The sequence below is a fragment of the Poeciliopsis prolifica genome, unplaced genomic scaffold, assembly GCF_027474105.1.
Source record: "Poeciliopsis prolifica strain line A6 unplaced genomic scaffold, Auburn_PproV2 SCAFFOLD031, whole genome shotgun sequence".
NCBI lineage: Eukaryota > Metazoa > Chordata > Actinopteri > Cyprinodontiformes > Poeciliidae > Poeciliopsis > Poeciliopsis prolifica.
The window spans coordinates 1,659,964-1,678,225 of NW_026562406.1; the positions used below are offsets into that span (position 1 = coordinate 1,659,964).

The window sequence follows — 18,262 nt, forward strand, 5'->3', positions numbered from 1 at the left end:
AAGAGCTCATTTATTCTTTAGCTTTGTTTTTTTTTTTTTTTGCCTCAAGAGATTGAAAAATAAAGTGAGCAGTTTGTCGATTTGCTTCAAGTCAGCAGCTTTGCATTCCGGTTTCAAGGGCTGAAAACGGTTTCCAATTTCAGCATTTCTTCACGTCGGGGAGATAAAAAAAAAACAAATATCTATATATATATGTATATATTGGCCCAGGAGATCAGTACTGACATGTAAACAGGAAACAAACAGCAGCTTCCTCAGTTTTCAGACACGTTTCGCCTTTCGCTTGCGGGGAAGTTTAGCCGCAGATAAAATATGCAGGAAGGTTGCTGACACCAGCTCAGCGCAGCAAAGCGGACGGATTGCTGAGACTTAAGATATCGATGTGGAATCAAATAAAACTTATTCAGGAATTTCGACAGGAACAAAAGCAGCTGCAGTCGACTTTGGCTTTTTTTTTTTTTTTTTTCCTTTTCTTTTCTTTCCAGAAAGGTGGAGAGGCACAGAGAAAGTTAAACATGTCAAAAATACAGAAATACAGCCACGAATTTACTGTACAACTCTTGAGGCGTGAAATTTAGCTGGCTTTTTTTTTCTCCAACAAATCTTTAGCGTTGCACAACGTCAGAGCCTCGGAAAAGAAAAAACAAAAGTCCAAAAAGGGATGGAAATGTTTAACTTTCTGTACAGGGCTGATCGTTATCAAAGGTGTGCAGTCCACTTGCAGAGACGATCATGCAACAGTAGGATGAAGTGCTGATGGCTGATGACCTCCTCAGTCGTAAGGTTCTTTAGATTTTTTAAATTTTTTTTATTTTATTTCATCGCTCTGTACACAGTGGGAGCAACAGAAGGTACTTTGCTTTCCGGCTCCTTCATGCGTTCCTCCGGTCTCCACAGGCACATCCACAAGATACACAACGAAAAAAAGAAAAACCCACTGCAAGGAAACAAACGACTGATGTTAGTATCAGCAGAAAGTTATATTTCAGTAGTTACAGTTGAGTCACTTCTTGCAAACTTTTAAAAAAATGTTAACATTAAACATGTCTTGTTTCCTTTCCACGCCACAATTATGCTGTTATTATTATTATTATTATTTCCATTTGCACGATTTATTGTTTTTCTCTTCCTACCAAAGACTGGATGATTAAAGTCTTCAGTCTCCACTAGACCTTTTTTTTATTTTTTGAAAGAAAATTTTGCAACATTTGCATCATAATTCATTTCATTTAACGTTTCTGTTGTTTTATTTGTTTATTTTGGGTGTTTAAAATGTCTTCTAGTTCCAGTTCCAGTGTTAAATGTTGATAACAATTTTAAATTTGTTGATATTTGAAAATGTGCTCTTGCATTATTAAGCAACTACGTTACTTGAAAATGTAACAACAATATTATGGTTTATCGCAGTAACTTCTGGGACGATTTATCGTCCTGCAGAATTTATCGTGACAGGCCTTTTTGTCAATTATTTTCTGGATGCACTGGACGCGTCCGACTTTAGGGCTGTTTTCACACCTGATCGTTTAGTTCAGTTCAATTGGGGACCAAATTGTGACATTTGTCCCATTTTCAGCTGGAGCAGTTCACATTCACATTGCACACTTTTCTTTGTAGCCATTTCTTGACTGTTTGTGTTTTTAATGTTGTGAAATTTCCTTGAATGTTTTGAAAGGCTCTGTCAAATAAAATGCATCATTATTATTATTAAACCTTTGTTTACCCCCGTTGCCCGTGGTGGCGCTGCACCAAGAACTACTGAAGGAAATGGCATAAAAACCTCTGATGAAGACAAAGAGCACAACTTCCTCCTTCACAAAAACTCAATGGCCATGTTTTAGCGATTGTAGGATTTGTCTTTTGTCTTACCAAAAAGACCGCAGGGCATTTCTCCCGCTGGCACTAGACACGTGCGTTTGTTTTGGTTGTATTTACCCAGAATGCACTGCCCTATGAGCTGTTTTTGGAGCAGTCTCAGGTCTTGTGTGAATGCATTCAAAATAATGAACGAGGGCCTATGGTTTTTAGATGGACCAGAGTTAACTTTGGTTTGGTTAGAGTTCGATCACACTTAGGCCCAACAGTGATATCATCGTTTATTGGAATAACTTCTGTCGTGATAATCTGCTAGCATCAGATATTCACACCTTTCCCAAGCGAACCAGAGTCCAAATAAAGCGCCCCAAACAAAGTTGGTGTGACTGCACCCTAAAATCTTGAAAGCCATCTATTCTTTTCCAAAGAGATTTTTTTGCTCTGGAAATCTCTGTAGCACTCAAAATCCTATTTTAAGAGCGAGAGAGAACAAAAGATTACCTTTCACTTCTTCGTGGCATCTTTCCGCCTGGGGCCAGTAGTTTATCAGCATGGCAGCAATCAGCCTGTCGGTCCATTTCCTCCATTTTAACACTGTGTGAGTTCTTTTAGTGTAGGTGTGTGTTTCAGTGTCCTTCCACTGCATCGGTCCACAGTAGCCCCGGCTCAGTCTCTAGGCTTCAGTGAAGGGAGGTCGGGGTCTTGAGGGTCCATGGGCTCTAAGGGTGCTTCACATTCGCTCTGTAGTCCTGGATGGCTGGGCTCCTTAACAATCAAAACAAGTGTGTGTTTGCATGCGTCGGGAGTGGTAGTCTCCTTCTCGGCAGTGCAAGTTGCCACCTTCTTCACAAAACACTCAGAAAAAAACTAAATAAAATAAAGCACTTCCTGGGACATCCACAGCCGTCACGACGATAAGGGTTCAACTACATTCTGTGTGCCGAACGTCTTCATGTCGGCTTCGATTCGCAATTAACTCCGTCTTTTCAAAAGACCAAAACGAGAGTTCAAAAAGGTCCGAATCCAGACATCCGTCTGTCACACGCCGCCACTCCTGAAGGTCACCATGCAGCACTGAGCGAGGAGTAAAGTCGTTCACAGAGGTGAGCCATTAGTCACTCGCAAACCGCTTGAACACTGCCGTGGTCCAAAAGTCTAACAAAACGGCACGACAAAGAGAAAGAGAGACGGGAAACAAACGTCTCAATTCAAACCGAGCATCACATTAAATTAAATCGGAAGAAATCGAAGGAGTCCTCCAGCAGGAAAAAAAACTCAAATCGAGCAGGAAAAAAGTCTTTAAAGATTGTCCTTCATTTTGAAACTCTGTCCTCACGTCCATCCCTCCGTCTCCTTTGCGCCCCCCCCACACACACAGCTCCTGCCACGGGGACATGATTGTCGTCTTGCTTGGAGATTTTTTATATTTTTTTTGGATCACTCTCTCACTCCTGGCTCACAAGTATAAAAACGAAGGAAGACAGGCTTCCAGCTTTTTAAGTGCAGTAAGCAGTTAAGTCTCAAGGGACACAAGCAGACACACACACACACATCCACACACAAAATAATCCATATTTCCAGTTAGTCGGCCCTAGTTGTTAACTGGTCCCAGAACAGAGGCTGAGCTCAAAGGAAAAGAACGAGCTGTGCCCATCCGAGAAGAAAATAACACCTTTTGTTGGGCGGGGGGTTCCATGCTTGAGGTGGCTCTCCTTTGCGTTCACCTTTTTTTCTTTCTTTTTTTTTGTTCCTCTAAATACAAAATGTACAGGAGTGGCAGTTGCACAGTGGAAGCAGAGACGGTCACCACCAAGACTCTGTGTTGCCTGAAACACAGCAACTGTTGGCAAACACGGTATGCGGAGTGTGTGTGTGCTGAACATGCTGAGTGCTAATAGAAGTCTACGGAGAGCCAAACAGGCATTGGCAGAGTGAGACGAGAGAGAACATGGGAGTGGACAGCGTGTCGCTAAAAGACAGAGAAAGAGCAGGCGTCCTCGGAAGGAGGCGAGGTAGCTTTGGTTGGATTTCTTGTTCCACCTTGGGGGGGAATAAAGATGGAGGAGAGAAAGGCCTAGACGGACGACTCCTCTGGGTTGGCGTCAGGCAGGACGCTTCTCTGCTGTAGGGTGCGTCTCAGCTCCTCCTTGAAGGGACTGGAGTAGTCGTTCCCGCCCATGCCCAGCCCTCCCAGCCCGCCGCCCCCGACGCCGGCCCCGCTAGCCCTCTCCTCCCCCGCTGTGCTCAGGTTGAGGCGGATGTAGCCGTTGCTACCTGAGCCTCGGATGTTGGTGAGGCTGAGCCGGCTTGGGGAGTGGATGGGCTGGCCGGGAATGGCGCTGGGTGACGCCGTGCTGCTGACGCTGCTGGGGCCCAGGGCGTGGCCGGGAACGATCTTCAGCGAGCCGTCCGAGTAGTAGTAGTTGGCGCCCGTCTCCCAGAAGCGGTCTTCGTCGCTCGGCATCTTACTGGGCACGAAGGTGGGCGGCTCTTTGGGCAGGGTGATGGGGTAGACCAGGGTGCTCTCCAGAGGCTTCATGTCGGCACCCTTCCCTAACGCCAGCTTCAGCCTCCTGCGCAGGTAGAGAGCTGCCACCAGGAGGAGAAGGCACGCCGCTCCAAGGGTGATGACCAATACCCAGAAGAGGCCCATGCTGCTGTCCGGCGCCCGGGCTTCCATAAACACCGGGGCGCTGGCGACGACTGCCACCTGGTAGCGCTCTGTCTGAAACTTGACCCCTTGCTCCTCAGAGTAGCAGATGTAGCGGCCGGCTTGCATCTGGCCCGCTTCTGGAACGATGAGGGCTTTGAGGGTCCGGTCAAAGCGAGGTCCTCCTGTTTCCGGGTCGCCCAGCTGCAGCTCGCGGTCGTTGACCACCCAGAAGGGCTGGGCCAAGTTGGAGACAAGATGGCAAGGCAGCACCATGTCGGACCCAACGACCACCGTTACGTTTCTCAGTCGGGAGTGCTCTGCAGCGGAACGGAAGGATTGGAGGGAAGAAAAGACAGGAGACTGAGCTACGGGTCATCCATGATCAATCTGTGGTTAGGCAACTTCCTTCTGCTTGATTTCAATTTAATCCGCTTTATGTATTCACCACATCTATTTCACATCTTTAAGCTAACTTGATCCTGCATTGACACTTAACTCTCACAAGGGGGCACCAGTGAGGCGTAGCTCATACTCACCAGGACTGGGGATGGAGACAGGCTTATCAAACTTGGCTTTTCCACGGCTAAATCTGTCCAGCATGAGGTCCTGGGAGAGGGAGGAGGTGGACCTGGAAACAAAACAGAGAAAAGGCTAAAATCAGAGATCTGAGATATTTTGACACCTTGAAGGGATTTGTGCAATATTGGATGCAAAAAATTACTTAAAGTGACTGGGAAAAAAAATTGTTTGAATTTGTCTTCAGCCTCTTTTACTTTGAGACACCTAAATAATATCTAGATCAAACTCTTCTCAGGGTAGGTTCCAAAGGAGCCACATGAATTTGGATCTGAAGAGTTTTTTTTTTTTTGGATGACGACGATATGATCAGATGTGAGTTAAACGTCCTCTCCTTGAAAGATACTGGGCGTAGTGATGTTTTATTTAGCAATAAAAAGAAAGATGGTAAAAGTTAAAAAGTAGGAAATGTATGAAGCTAAATCCAATAAAATCCTGGAAAAAAAAAAAACTTTCAAAGGGTTTTAAAGACTTGAGACTGCTGGTTCACATCGAAAGCAGGATGTGAACCTGCAGCTAATACTCAGGCGATAGCTGAGTGGAAAGTGGTTTTGTGTAGCATCGATTCAGCACTGCTGAATACAAATGTGTATCATACTTTTGAAGTTTTTGTTCCAATTTAAAATAACATTCTGCTATTTTCTTTAAATTTGATAATCTTGCACCACTTTTGTGTTTGTTTATCACCTAAAATCACCAAAAATATTAAAACAAAAACAGCAGACCTGGTAGCTTAAGTTTTGGTTCAAAGGGTGTTCCAGAAACCTGTCCCTCAAGACGGAAACCGCAAGAATCGTTCGACACGAGCCGAGCCAACGGGGGCGCAGAAACGAACTTGTCTCACCCTCGGTGGAGGTCGATGCGGACGCAGGCCCGGCCCTCGTTGTCCCAAGCGCAGTAGGGGTCCCTGGCGAGCAGACAGTCTGGCTGAGACTGATAGCGGCTGCAGTTGGCCAAGGGCAGCTGGAGAACCTCGGAACGAGATCCGATGTACAAGTACTTCTACAAAGGGAAGCGAGAAAAGGCGAGGACAAAGAACGGGGCGGGGGGGCCGGTCACAATCCAGAGGGAGAGATGAGGAAGAAGAGGAGAGATAAACACAGACAGAGAAGACGGGAGAGTGACAGAGTTATGGGTTAGAGGAGATAATGGGATAATCGCTCTCAATTACAATAACACACACCCTTCTGCCCTCTTCCAATCCAATCCGGTTTGCGGCCCTTTCGCAGAAAGCCGCTGTAAAATATGTCTGGCCGTGGCTAAGCCAGCATTAACGAGATAAGCAGTAGGCTTTGGAGACGAGAACACCCGGACCAAAGTCCATCGATTTAAGCGGCCGTAGAGAGACGTGTGCACCAGAGGTTCAGCTCCCCGCCAGGCTAAAGTCGTGGAATTACAGAACTTATGACAGGGGAGTTTCAGCTTCATGAGGTGAGACCTGATATGAAACGGGGCTGATAAATACTCCCTTATTCAACATCTGCTGACAGATGATCCATGCTCATAAGCATCAGGCAAAAAAGGGTATTAACAGATCAACACAGACAGAGGAACAGCACTGAAAAGGAATACAAATGAACTTGAGATGAGACAACAAAGAAGCCAATTGATCTCCAAAATTCTACGACAGTGTTGCTGGTGGGGAAGAAGGAGATTCCAGAGGCAAAGCATGAAGTAGTTTCTACTAGGACCATAACGATTAATTGGATTAAACGTGATGAATTCACTGTTGAAGTAATCGTCAACTAATTTAGTAATCAACTGATCGTTAACTGAAGCACACACACTTAAGTTTTGGTTCAAAGAATCTTCCAGAAACACTGTTAGTATACACACTGAGAAAAAGACATTTAGCATTTAAGACACAAAAAACCTTCAACATGGGGGGGAAACAGGAAGCTCATAATGACATAACTGCATAAAAGACCAAGAACAGCTCCTTTTTTTTTTTAAACCAAAGTATTTCTCCCTCAGTTTGTTGCAGTGAATCTGTACTTCCACGCACAAATACCACACCCCTTTGTTGTGAGAGGGTATCAACGTAGTCTAAAATGGATGCGAAATGTTTCCACAACTGTTTTTACAGCAAAAAATAAATAAATAAAACAGTTACTTTTGTGTTTGTGCTGCATCTGAAGCGTTGGTGGGCGTTCTCACCTTGGAGTGCGAGATGGTCAGGCTGTCCACGGGCTGCGCCGAGTCGAACAGCTGGATCTCCTCGATCACGTGGGCCTCGGAGCCCAGGATGAGGACCCTCTGCAGCCAGCCCTGAGCTGGAACACAAGAACAAACGCTCAACTCTGCTCTGCTCGGCCAAGCAACTCATCCAACAAGAGCAGACTTCATCCAGGACCCATGTAACGTCTGGTTTGGAGACATGATGGCAGAGTATCGATTCACTGAGAACTTACTGCAGATGTTAACATCTGGTCAGGCTTTATGTGCAAGACCTGCGTGGTTTTGTATTCCTTCCTTCGATAGATGGAAGGAAGGAAGGAAGAAAAGAGGAAGGAAAAGAAAGAAGGAAGAACGGAAAGACAGGAGGAGCGAAGGAAGGAACCAGAGAAGAGAGGGTGGAAGGAAGGCAAAAAGGAAGCAGCGGGAGGGAGAAAAGATGGATGAACGGGAGAAGACGAGGAAGAAAGAAAGAAGGGAAGGAAAAAAGGACACTGGGAACATTGGGACGGCACAGCAGTTCACTGGTTCAACTGGGATTCTGCGCAGTAAATTGAGCCATGAATCTATACCAATCATATTAACTATTCATAATCAGTGGCTGCAGAATGTTTTTATTTAAATATTCATGGAAGCTGAATAAATTCACACCTGCAACTCCAAAGGAGTTTGTTTAAATATTAATGATGAAATATGATCATGTGCAGGAAAAGAAAAAAAAAATCTCTGTTGTACTTTATGACCCTATATGAAGCTGCACTGTGAGCCTCGGGCTTTAACTGTTCCCTTTTGAGCCTAAATGATCTAAAAGCTCAGATTCCCATCACGTTTAAGACGTTTTTTTTCTTTCTTTCTGAAGCACAAGGTGAAGCTCTCGGCATTAATCATATTTGCTCGTCTTGTGAAAGGAGAAGCTCTGAAATTATTTAATGATGATGACTCTACCTGCTAAAAGTTTCTGGAGAGGAAAAAAAAAGGAGAAAACTGTGAAACATGTCGGTGATGATGAAGTGGAGCTCGCAGATGAGTTTTCTAAACTTTCCAGGCCAGTTGGGCTAAAAATGTACCAGCTGGAAAAGTCCGGCTTCTTTTCGCAGCAAAAAACTATTTAAAGACGATTTTAAAAAAAGATTAGCGTTTCTGCTCGCTTTTAGCAACCTGGGGGACAGCAGCATCAGAGAAGCGTGGTGAGTGGGGAGAGGAACCAGTTTAGATCCCCGGTGATGAAGATGGTGTCAGGGGTGACCTTGATGCCTCAGATGGTCGTAACGCTCTGAAATGCACCGTCTTGTGAGGTCCTGGTGATTAAAGGGGCAGTGCTGTGCATTTTCCAGCCACAAAGTGAAATTTAAGGGCGAATCAAGTAACCATGTTGTTATAAAAATGCTATATATCTCAAATATGACTTAAAAGAAAAAACTGTAGCAGGCTCGCTAGCAACAGTTTATTCAGATTCACTGTATTATGGTAAATCAACAAGTTTACAGAAATGAAAACAAAAAAAAAAATCTAAAATCTGTGATTTACGTATTTAAGTCCAACTTCAAATTAATTTAAGGCATTTTAAGTTTCAATAAATGTAAAACTTTTTAAGGATACGCAGACATCCTGCTGGTGTGTTCCGATGGAGGGAATAAAAAGTCGGTTTTACTTGGGCAAAAACACAAGAACCAAACTCGTCGGCGCTAGGGAGGCTAGAGAGGAGCCAAACACACGTACGTTCATGTAGAGGCGCAGAAAGCAGCAGGCGTGTCATCATGCAACGTCAGCTAATCCTTCAATCCTGCAGAAAAACCGACACTACAGCCTCTCCCTGTTCCTCTCGTCACATCAGCTGTCAGCACGCTGCGGCTAATAGCTAATCAAGCCGGGAGCCCGACCGGCACACTGAGCGTCTGCCTGGGGCCCCTTTTGGGTTTGTGCTGCGAGGCGCGGCGAGTTGGAAGAGCACACGCTACTGTGTGTGTGTGTGGCACGTGTCTGTCCGGTTTGGCCCGCGTTCCGTCGCTGTCGCACCGTCTCCTCCCACGCGCCGGTCTGAATGGCAAGCAGTTGCGTTTTAAATACCGGCGCTACTCAGCATGACGAGTCTTGAGCGGACGAGCCGACTTCCGATCAGAGCCGCCAGCATATGGGGCCCTGTTCCTGCTGACCGGAGATATTAATTAAGCTGTGTATAGGTGAGACGTTTCCCTTGATGCGTGGAGGTGTTTCTCAGCATGCAAATGAAGGCCTTAATTGAAAGCCAGCTGAAGTCTGGCCATATGGCGTGTTGTTTGTGTGCCACCGTGTCTAATTCCAGCGGCCGTCCCTGGCTGCTGCCACAGCCTGTGAGCTCTTACCTGTTTAATGGACACACACAGGGACACACACACACACACACACAGGTGAAATTCAAGCATGTCTAAAGATCATACTCAAACAGTTCCAGCACCACATTTTGGACATATTATCTTAGGGTGCATTCACACCAGCTCTGTTCTGTCCGCTTTTTGTTTCTCTGGAAAGTTTGTTTTGATAAAGGAAGTGTGTTGTTTAAAGATTCTGGTCTACCTAAAACATTAGGAAGCTCAAGAATAGTGCAGGAAATTCTGGGTAATTACAACCAAAACAAATGAGCGAGGCTAGCGTTAGCTCACGAAATGGCTCATCTTCACAAACCTCTGGAATTGAAGAAAGTTACAAAAACTGTTCATGTTTATGGCATAGAAATAATTTTGGGAATTCTAACTGACCTAAAACAAAAAACATTTAATCTGATTTAACTTCAGACAGTGAGAAAAAAATAAGTGTCTGTCCTTTTTTTATTAGGTGTTCGAAAACATCTGGTTTGAACTATAGATGACACTTTTAAAATTTAGGCCTTTAGTCGAACACTAGATTGCACTTTATTTCGAAACTGTGCAGTTCGAATTTCAGGCACTTTCAAGGACTTTATAGAGAAATCAAGGAGCAATTTTCAAACCTTGGAAGTGAAATTCAAGGACTTCTGACACGACACTTCGTCAGAAGATCAGAGTAAAAAGAAATGCCGTCCAACATTATGTATCAAACATGACAAAGCTCGTAAGGCCTAACTTGCCTGTGTGCAACACATAACAGAGAAGATTCAACATTTTTGCCATTTTTTTTTGTCTTCCTCTCCCCTAAAGATGGTGAACAGGATGTTCTCTTGGGTGGCACTTCTCTGCAAGGATCAGGATGATTTGCAACCAGGGAGCACTTTTTATCAGCCCTCGAACACACGTCGAAACGCCTCGGAGTGCTAAACGTCGAGTCTGAGGTAATGAATATGAGCTGCATTCTGAGCTGGAGCGTGAAGGCTGCAAATTTGATATTAAGTCTTTTTTCAGTCTGAAGAGTGCGGTTATCTCAAACGTGTTTGCGATTTGCAGCAGCTACCCACTGCAACGTTTGTTTTACATGACACAAAGCGGTGGATAGTTGCTAAGAGGAAAGAAAAAGAAGCAGAGTAAAGAATATGAAATGTAAGCTGTGGATGCAAATGTAACCTGATTCATTTGAACTCGTTTTCGAAATACCAAAGGGAAATTAGATGTAGAGGCATTTTACGAACTAAATTTCTTCAAAGAGTCACTATAAGTGGTTATAGCGATGGGAAGGAAGGCCCTCCAGTAGCAGTCTGTGGTGCAGACTGCTACTCTAAGTGAAGACTCTGCTCTAAAACTGATAAGATAGCTTTTACTGCAAATATCTTAGTACACTTGAAATAAGAAGAAACTAACTTAAAAGTAACTTTCCAGCAAAGATAAAGGAGCTTATTTCTTAAACTATGACTAATATTTGGAGGATAGCAGATAAGGCAGTTTATCTTTCTTTTTCTTGTTTTTACATGCCAGCATGATGCTGCTGTTTTTGAATCGTTGATGTTGGACCGAACTATATTCCTACAATCTACACTGTAAATTTATGTCTTTATCGTGTTCATATCTTGCAGCTGCTGCACTTCTGCGCTCAAATAACTCTATATTTTTTCTTAATATTGATGAAAAAGTACAAGTTATGAATTAAATAATCTGCTAATGGAACTTTTTTTAAATCAATATTAAGAAATTATTTGTATAAAACAAGCTTCTATATTCTGCAAAACAAAAAAAAAAAATCCTGTAAATTGATTTTATCTTGATTCAAGTGTATGTAGGTATTTGCGCTAGAAATTATACCAAAAATACTTGGCAAGAGTTTGTGGTTTTGCAACAATGTCATGAAATGTCATTTGAAAGATTACAAGTGAAATAATCTGCCAGTGAAACTAGTAGTAGTTCTTCATCAACATTGAGAAATTATTTACATAAAACAAGTCCTTTAATGAAAAGTTGTATATAAGTTAGTTTTGTCTTATTTCAGGTGTCGTAAGACAATTGCATCAGACGCTAAACCAAAAACACTTGGTAAGTTTTTGTCTTTGCAGTGTAAACAGGTGAAATGCCACTACATTTTTACATTTTTTACAGGACTTTACATTTTTGCATAAAAACACACCAATGTTTCCCTGATAACCGAGGCGACGGAGCCTCTCCCTACCTGTGCCGATGAACAGCATGTTGTACGCCCGCTGGTCCAGGCCGCTGACCCGGTCCACCACCAGCTTGGTGAAGTTGACGCCCTTGGTCAGCAGCAGGGGGCGACCCAGAGCTTTGTCCTCCATCAGTGGGTGTTTCTTGGCGAAGTTGAGCGTGGCGTCGGGGAGCTGCAGGGAGCTGTTGTAGCCGTTCTCCCTGTCTGAGTTAGTTATGCACTGCGGCGCAAGAAGAGGATGGGAGAGAGAGAGAGAAGAGAATGGAGGGAAGGAGACTTCTTAGTTGGTGCTGGTGCAAGTTGGCATGGTTAGTTGGCGTGGAAGTTGACTGCCCTGCCTCCCCTCTGTTTGCTCCATTACCTTCCTTCCTTTCCGTCCTGGCCCATTATGCCGAACTTTTTTGTGATGTGCCAGCTTCAACTGTTTTCCACCTCCACACTTCTCTCTCTATCACCTGTTTCTATTCCTCCCCGCTGCCTCCCTCATTACCTCTCTCGTCCCACCTCTCCTCCCCCTCACACTCTTTTTTTCTGCTTCCCGAAATGTCCCTGGACTCCCGAGTGGGCTTTCATACCGATCCAGGCCGCGGGCTGGGGGTGGCGCCTGTGTATCGCCCCCATCTCTGTGACGCCTCCCTGTACTCCTTGTAGGAGCCCTCGAACACCTTCTTCACGTCGCCGATCTGGTACTGGCACACGGCCGACACGTCCACGTCGCCCCTGAAACACGACAGGAGAGGACGGCAGTCAGCCATGTGCGGCGGGGAAAAAGTGACGGATGAATTATCTGTCTGCCGGATGAATGGCTGACACGGGCTGACGTGAAAATAAGAATGAAACGCGTCTGTCACTGGCATGTCAAGAGAATGTGAACAAAAAAATGGCCTTTCTATAGAGAAATATGTCATGTAAAAGGTTTTTAACAAACCCTATTGCTACTAATAAAGCCCACTTTACTCTAAAGTCTCTCAATAGGATGTTATGCAACAAAATGCTTCAGAAATAACCTCAATGTTACAAACAATATCATTTATCACAAACAGTTCTTGTAGAGTTTTGATTTGACTTGACAATCAATTGTAGAACTTAAAAACTGATATTGACAGGCGTCATTTAAAGAAAAAGTCAGAATTTTCATTTTATTATTCTTATGATAAATTATTATTATCAAGTCTTGGCATTAGCTATCCAAAACAAAACATTTTAATTATACATCACAGTATAAGACACATTGCCATGGTACATTAGTGAAAAACGAGTGACGACCATTTTAATCATCGAACGTGCAAAGTCGACGTTGAACGCAGCTCAAACATCTGTGACAGCGGCTTACAAAATCCGAGCCACACTTATCAGATTTGCAAACAATTTTGAAAACTGTCTAAAATGTATTTTGCTTCCACTTCATGATGTTGCCGCTGCATTTTGAGCTGCTCTGTTGCATGAAATCCTGACAAAAAGCACTGAAGTTTGTGGTCGAACGATAACAAAGTGTGAAAAAGAAAAAGCAGACCGATTGTGTCGGGAGGCGCTGGATTATTCACACTGCGGTAGTTTTTGGATTCAATAAACTGCCGTATTGATATATTTCCCACTTTTTTGTGGCAAATGCATCTGATGTTTAAACTCTGGTAAATAATTTAGGCAAGTAGCGGCTGCTGTGACTCAAGAGTCACGTTTTGTTTAACATTGAGGCTATTTTTCTTACACACGGCGAGTTGGACTAAAACGGCTTTGACTCGTGACCCAGGCAGATTAAATTACATTTGTCGCCATCATACGACATTTGATTTCCATCCTCATCCACTGGGAATGAGTTTCTTTCCTTTCTGTATTCAGCCACTCAGTCACCGACATGAAGGCAATGTAGTCTACCAAAAAAATGTTGTGCACTTGCACTCAGGGAACTGTAAAAGTCACAATTTTCAGCCTCCTGCTGTTTTTTGTGTGTGTTATTGTTGGAAACACTTATTGACGTACACGGTTTTAGATTCAGCTTCAAAATGGATTGCACACTGCAGTGGTTTGACAAAGCTGCAAACAGCCGAGGAAAGATTGTTTTTATGAACTTATGTCGTGATTTATCTGGAGGGGGGGCAAAATGGGAGCAGAGCTGCTGATTTTATAATGTCAAACACAGATGATGGCGTTAAGTTCCTAATGGGTTCAGCAAAAAGCATCGGCGGCGACCGTCTGACTGGTACTCTGAAATTATTTCCATAATGTGAAGTTATCTTTTTTTTCCCAAAGATTTTATTGTCTCTAGTGGCCTTTATTTGATAGCAAATCGACAGGAAACAGGGTGATGAGAGAAGGGGGAAGACATGTGGCAAAGGTCGCCAGGCCGGGAATCGAACCTGCGACAACCAGGTCGAGGACAAAGGCCTTCATATGTGTTTTACACTGCACCACATGTAACGTTATCTTAATGTTAGCTCCACCAAAGTGAGGCGGCTAGAGAGCTGTTGCAGCATAACATCACACGCCCAGGATCCCGACCCCCTCTTCGTGCTGGAGGGCAAAAAGATGCTCACTGGCGGTTGGTTTTAGCCGTTAAGTTGTCAATATACCACAATAAAGCTTAAATATATGCTTAAATATATGTGTGATATCTAAAAGAAAAGAAACAGTTTCAATAAAAAAAGTAGCTATGCTAGCTTGACTTTGACAACCTTAACAAGTAAAAGAACAGCCTTTTTTTCCTCCAGCGTTGTGCGCATGCGTGAAATTTTCACATGAAACAGTAGCATGCAAGGGGTCTGTGAGGTAGAAGCCTGTCAGCAGTTGAAGGAACCCCAAATGAAGAAAGAAAGCTTGTGGTTGGTTCAAAGCCGACCCGAGTGGTGACATGATATCTTACTGAAGAATACAAAGGGCTCAGTTCAAAGGCCTTTGAACGCCTGGAGACAGAGAACACCTCAAAAGAATCCCAACCCCCACCCACCACCAGTACCTGTACCTGGCTGGGAACCATTAAAGTATTACAATTGGTCAAGTAAATTACAGTCTTTACAAAGTGGCTGCCACATCTAAAATATTAAATAAGCCCGCTAAATAGAAGAGAGTGGAAGATGTATTCGGCATGTCTTATCATAAATGTTTAAGAGATCTAATTTACGGAGGAAATTACCAGGGCTGTGATGGATTTTGGCTTCCAGGGGGAAATAAAGCAGCTGGGTTGTGACGCTAAAACCAGGGGGCATATCTGGCAGCTGGAATCTTTATTGAATAGTTTAGTTAATAGTTGTAAATTGCAGTCGTATTTGTGTTTATGATGGAAAGATTCTAAATAAAGTGAGGAAAAAACAGCCTTCCTCCAGACAGACAACACTGCAAAAAATCTTACCAGGTGCTTTTGGTCTAGTTTTTAGAAATAAATATTTTAGGACACTTGAAATAAGGCAAAACTGACTCGCAAGTAACATTTTAGCAAGAAATGGGAGCTTGTTTTAAATAAATAACTGCTTAATATTGATTTTAAAAAGAACCAGTTCTACTAGCAGAATACTTTATGTATAGCAAGATATTTTATTCATATTATGAGCGAAATAATCTGCTAGTGTGACTATTAACTTTTTAAAATCAATATTAAGCTCCTGTATCTTGCTAAATAGCAAGATATAGGAGCTATCTTGCTCCAGGTTGATTTTGTCTTATTTTTTCACACTAATTTGCTCCAGAAACGAAACAAAAATCCTTTTTGCAGTGTTGCAATGCATCAGAGTTAATGCTTATAATTTTTATGTTGGCTGGTAAATAGATAAATGTTATTGCTCCGTTTCACCTCTCTGATTGAACCCAGCCTCATCTCCCTCAGATCAGCTGATCTTAGTCGTCCGAGGTGGAAACTTCAGGGAGACTTTTTCTGTTTCTGCTTGTAAATATCAGACAGGCATTCTTACTTTATCCTCATTCGTATATCGTCTCTTTCCAGTCCATTTACTGCAGAATAAAGGCCACTAAACTTAAAAAATAAAAGCACATCTTTTATGAATAGTGTTTGGCCCTGAGTAAGTGGCTCTTTTTAATGTCTCTGTTCTGTTTTAAAAGTGTTTCATGTCTTGGATTTATCTCTTTTATATATCAGGACCTTTCGTAAATGTACTGTTTTTGTAAAAATGTGCTTTATAAATATATTGGATTTGGACGTTCCGATGCTCCTACCGTGGCCAATAACTGTGCTGACTGAATAAAAGTTGGATTTATCTCGTTTCGATCTTTATTTTTCTGTGTACGTTATGCTTCTGCTGTAAAACATGAAATGATTCTACAGCGTTTTCACTGCTTCTCTACGTGGAGGCCGTACCACCGTGGTCCTAACGCTGCGGCTCGTTGCAGTCGTAGAATCTTCCAAGGTCAAGACGACGGTTCTCTTTAGAAAACGGATTTATCGCCATTTAAATCCACATTAAATCTGTGTGACATTCAGCCTCTAATAAAAGCAATAAAACATATCCAAGGACGCCGGAGTGGTGTGCGCTCTAAATGGCTTGCATTTGTAACAGTAATAACTTAAATTAAAACCCCCCAATTACACTGTAAATACCTAATCGCACAAAGTACATCAGAGGAGCCATCTTATCAGAGTGGCTCGCCGCTCTGCGATTTCATTAAGAGCTTCTGACACGTCGGCGGCGGCGGGCGGGCGCCGGAGCACTAATGCGGTAATTAACTCTACCGCTGAGTCTGAAATATGGTGTAATGCATCTTCGGCGTCCGGCCGCGTGTCTTTTCCTCTCATACTGACCACTGAGCGTGAAAGATGCCATAGAAGGTCGTCCCCCGCCAGTCGGGCCCCGGCAGCGTGAAGACGGCCCGCAGGTTGTTGAAGGAGACGTGGCGCTCCGGCAGGGAGCACTCCAGTCGGGCCTTCTGGAAGGTGGTCCACTTCTTCTGCAGGGTCCTGGTACCGCCCAGATCACCCTGAAAGAGCCACACACAGCACCTGAGCCCCCTCTTTCACTCCAGAGGCGTTCCATGCTCAAACCGACTTTGGACTCTGAGGTGAGCATTCAGAGTCACATAAAGATGGTTACAAAGATGACCTTCTATCACCTCATAGAACATTTCTAGGATTAAAGTACTAACGTCCCAGCAACATCAAGAGAAACTCGTCCAGGCGTTTGTCTTACTGCTGCAATATTTTTGTTTTTTAGACCACCATGACTAATAAAATAGTCATGGTGTAATAATGCAAGTACACACTCTATAAGATCAATAGACATTCATTTGGGGTGAACATTTAGCATCGGAATTTAAAGACATTTTACATATCCAAAAGAAATAAACATCAGAAACAAAAGATAAAGTGAATTATGATGTCTCTATAAACAAAACTGTTCAGGGAAACTGTCCAAACTAAAGACTTTTTGTCATCCAGAGAAAAACAAACAGCCATGCAAATGGAAACAATCAAGCTGGTTTTAATTTATTGATTATTGTGTGAGGACTAGGAATGAATAGATCTCTGTGCGATGTCCACAGCTTTGGATTTTGCGTCATAACTTAATTTTGCTTCAAGCGTTTCTCGAGTTTAGCCCTGACAAAATCTGCCATCCTCCTTGAGCTTCATGACTGTCTTTGTTCACTGATGTTCTCTAACAAACCTCGGAGGCCTTGACAGAACAGCTGGACTTACACGAGACCAAATCACACACAGATGGATTTCATGTACTAATTAGCGGGCCTCTGAAGGCAGTTGTTCTCTGACTTTTACGTACTTCGACGTTGTCGAACAAAAACAAACGACAGTGACATCTTCAAAGCCGACGCGGCAGACAGAAACAGCCGACCTCGGCTTTTACGCAAACCGATCAAAGTAATGATCCACCGACGAAACATAAATATACTCAAGCCCTCACTGGGTGGTTTATGCTCTCTGCAAGCAGATGGACATTTCTCTCAGAAATATAGGATTACAAATGATTTTTGCTGAACTGTATTTTTCAACCTGGATATGCTCTTTAAGCTCCCAGATTTTTTCTTCTTCTATTTCTTTTAGCGCTTTGTTATATTGCATTTCATTAGCCTCCCCTTCACCCCGTCAAAGACAAATATTATCTTTATTCTCCCTCTTTATCTGCTCAGCGGTAAATCTGTTCAGTTTGCCCCCGCCGACTGAACTGTTGTAATTGCACGTAAAAGCTTTCAAATCCGTTCTGACCCTCGGATATTGAAGTCTGATGTGAAGGACAAAAAGAAGAAAAATAATAACGCTCATTAAAAAAAAAAAAAAAAAAAAGAATAAAAAAATCGGTAAATGTGTAGACAGGTGGTGCTGGGTTGTATTCTTCTTTGTGCTCAAAGGAGACCCAATTTGTTGAATCGTTCCTATTATCCTCTGCAAATGATGTAATACAGGATTCAGAAGGTGCGAATGCGTGCGGCGCAGCTGCAACACACTCAGAAGCAGTGCAGCGCGTGCTGAGCTATCAGGATATAGTGTGATTCAAACAATTCAAACATCACAGTGCATTAAAGAACACTCAAGCAATCGCGCACGTCTCA

The 18,262-nt window shown here is 43.3% G+C and overlaps 1 protein-coding gene across 1 annotated transcript in view; it reads right to left on the reverse strand.

Moving 5' to 3' along the window:
- The window catches only part of sema4c (sema domain, immunoglobulin domain (Ig), transmembrane domain (TM) and short cytoplasmic domain, (semaphorin) 4C), a 114,021-nt gene continuing 95,759 nt past the window's right edge, over positions 1-18,262 (reverse strand). Inside the window, exons 10-17 of the mRNA XM_055050633.1 lie at positions 16,503-16,678; positions 12,331-12,475; positions 11,762-11,975; positions 7,199-7,314; positions 5,886-6,043; positions 5,002-5,093; positions 2,314-4,782; positions 1-937 (exon numbers count right to left, since the gene is read on the reverse strand). Of these exons, the coding sequence (XP_054906608.1) occupies positions 3,887-4,782; positions 5,002-5,093; positions 5,886-6,043; positions 7,199-7,314; positions 11,762-11,975; positions 12,331-12,475; positions 16,503-16,678 (1,797 nt within the window). The 3' untranslated portion in view covers positions 1-937; positions 2,314-3,886. The remainder of the gene's footprint in view (positions 938-2,313; positions 4,783-5,001; positions 5,094-5,885; positions 6,044-7,198; positions 7,315-11,761; positions 11,976-12,330; positions 12,476-16,502; positions 16,679-18,262) is intronic.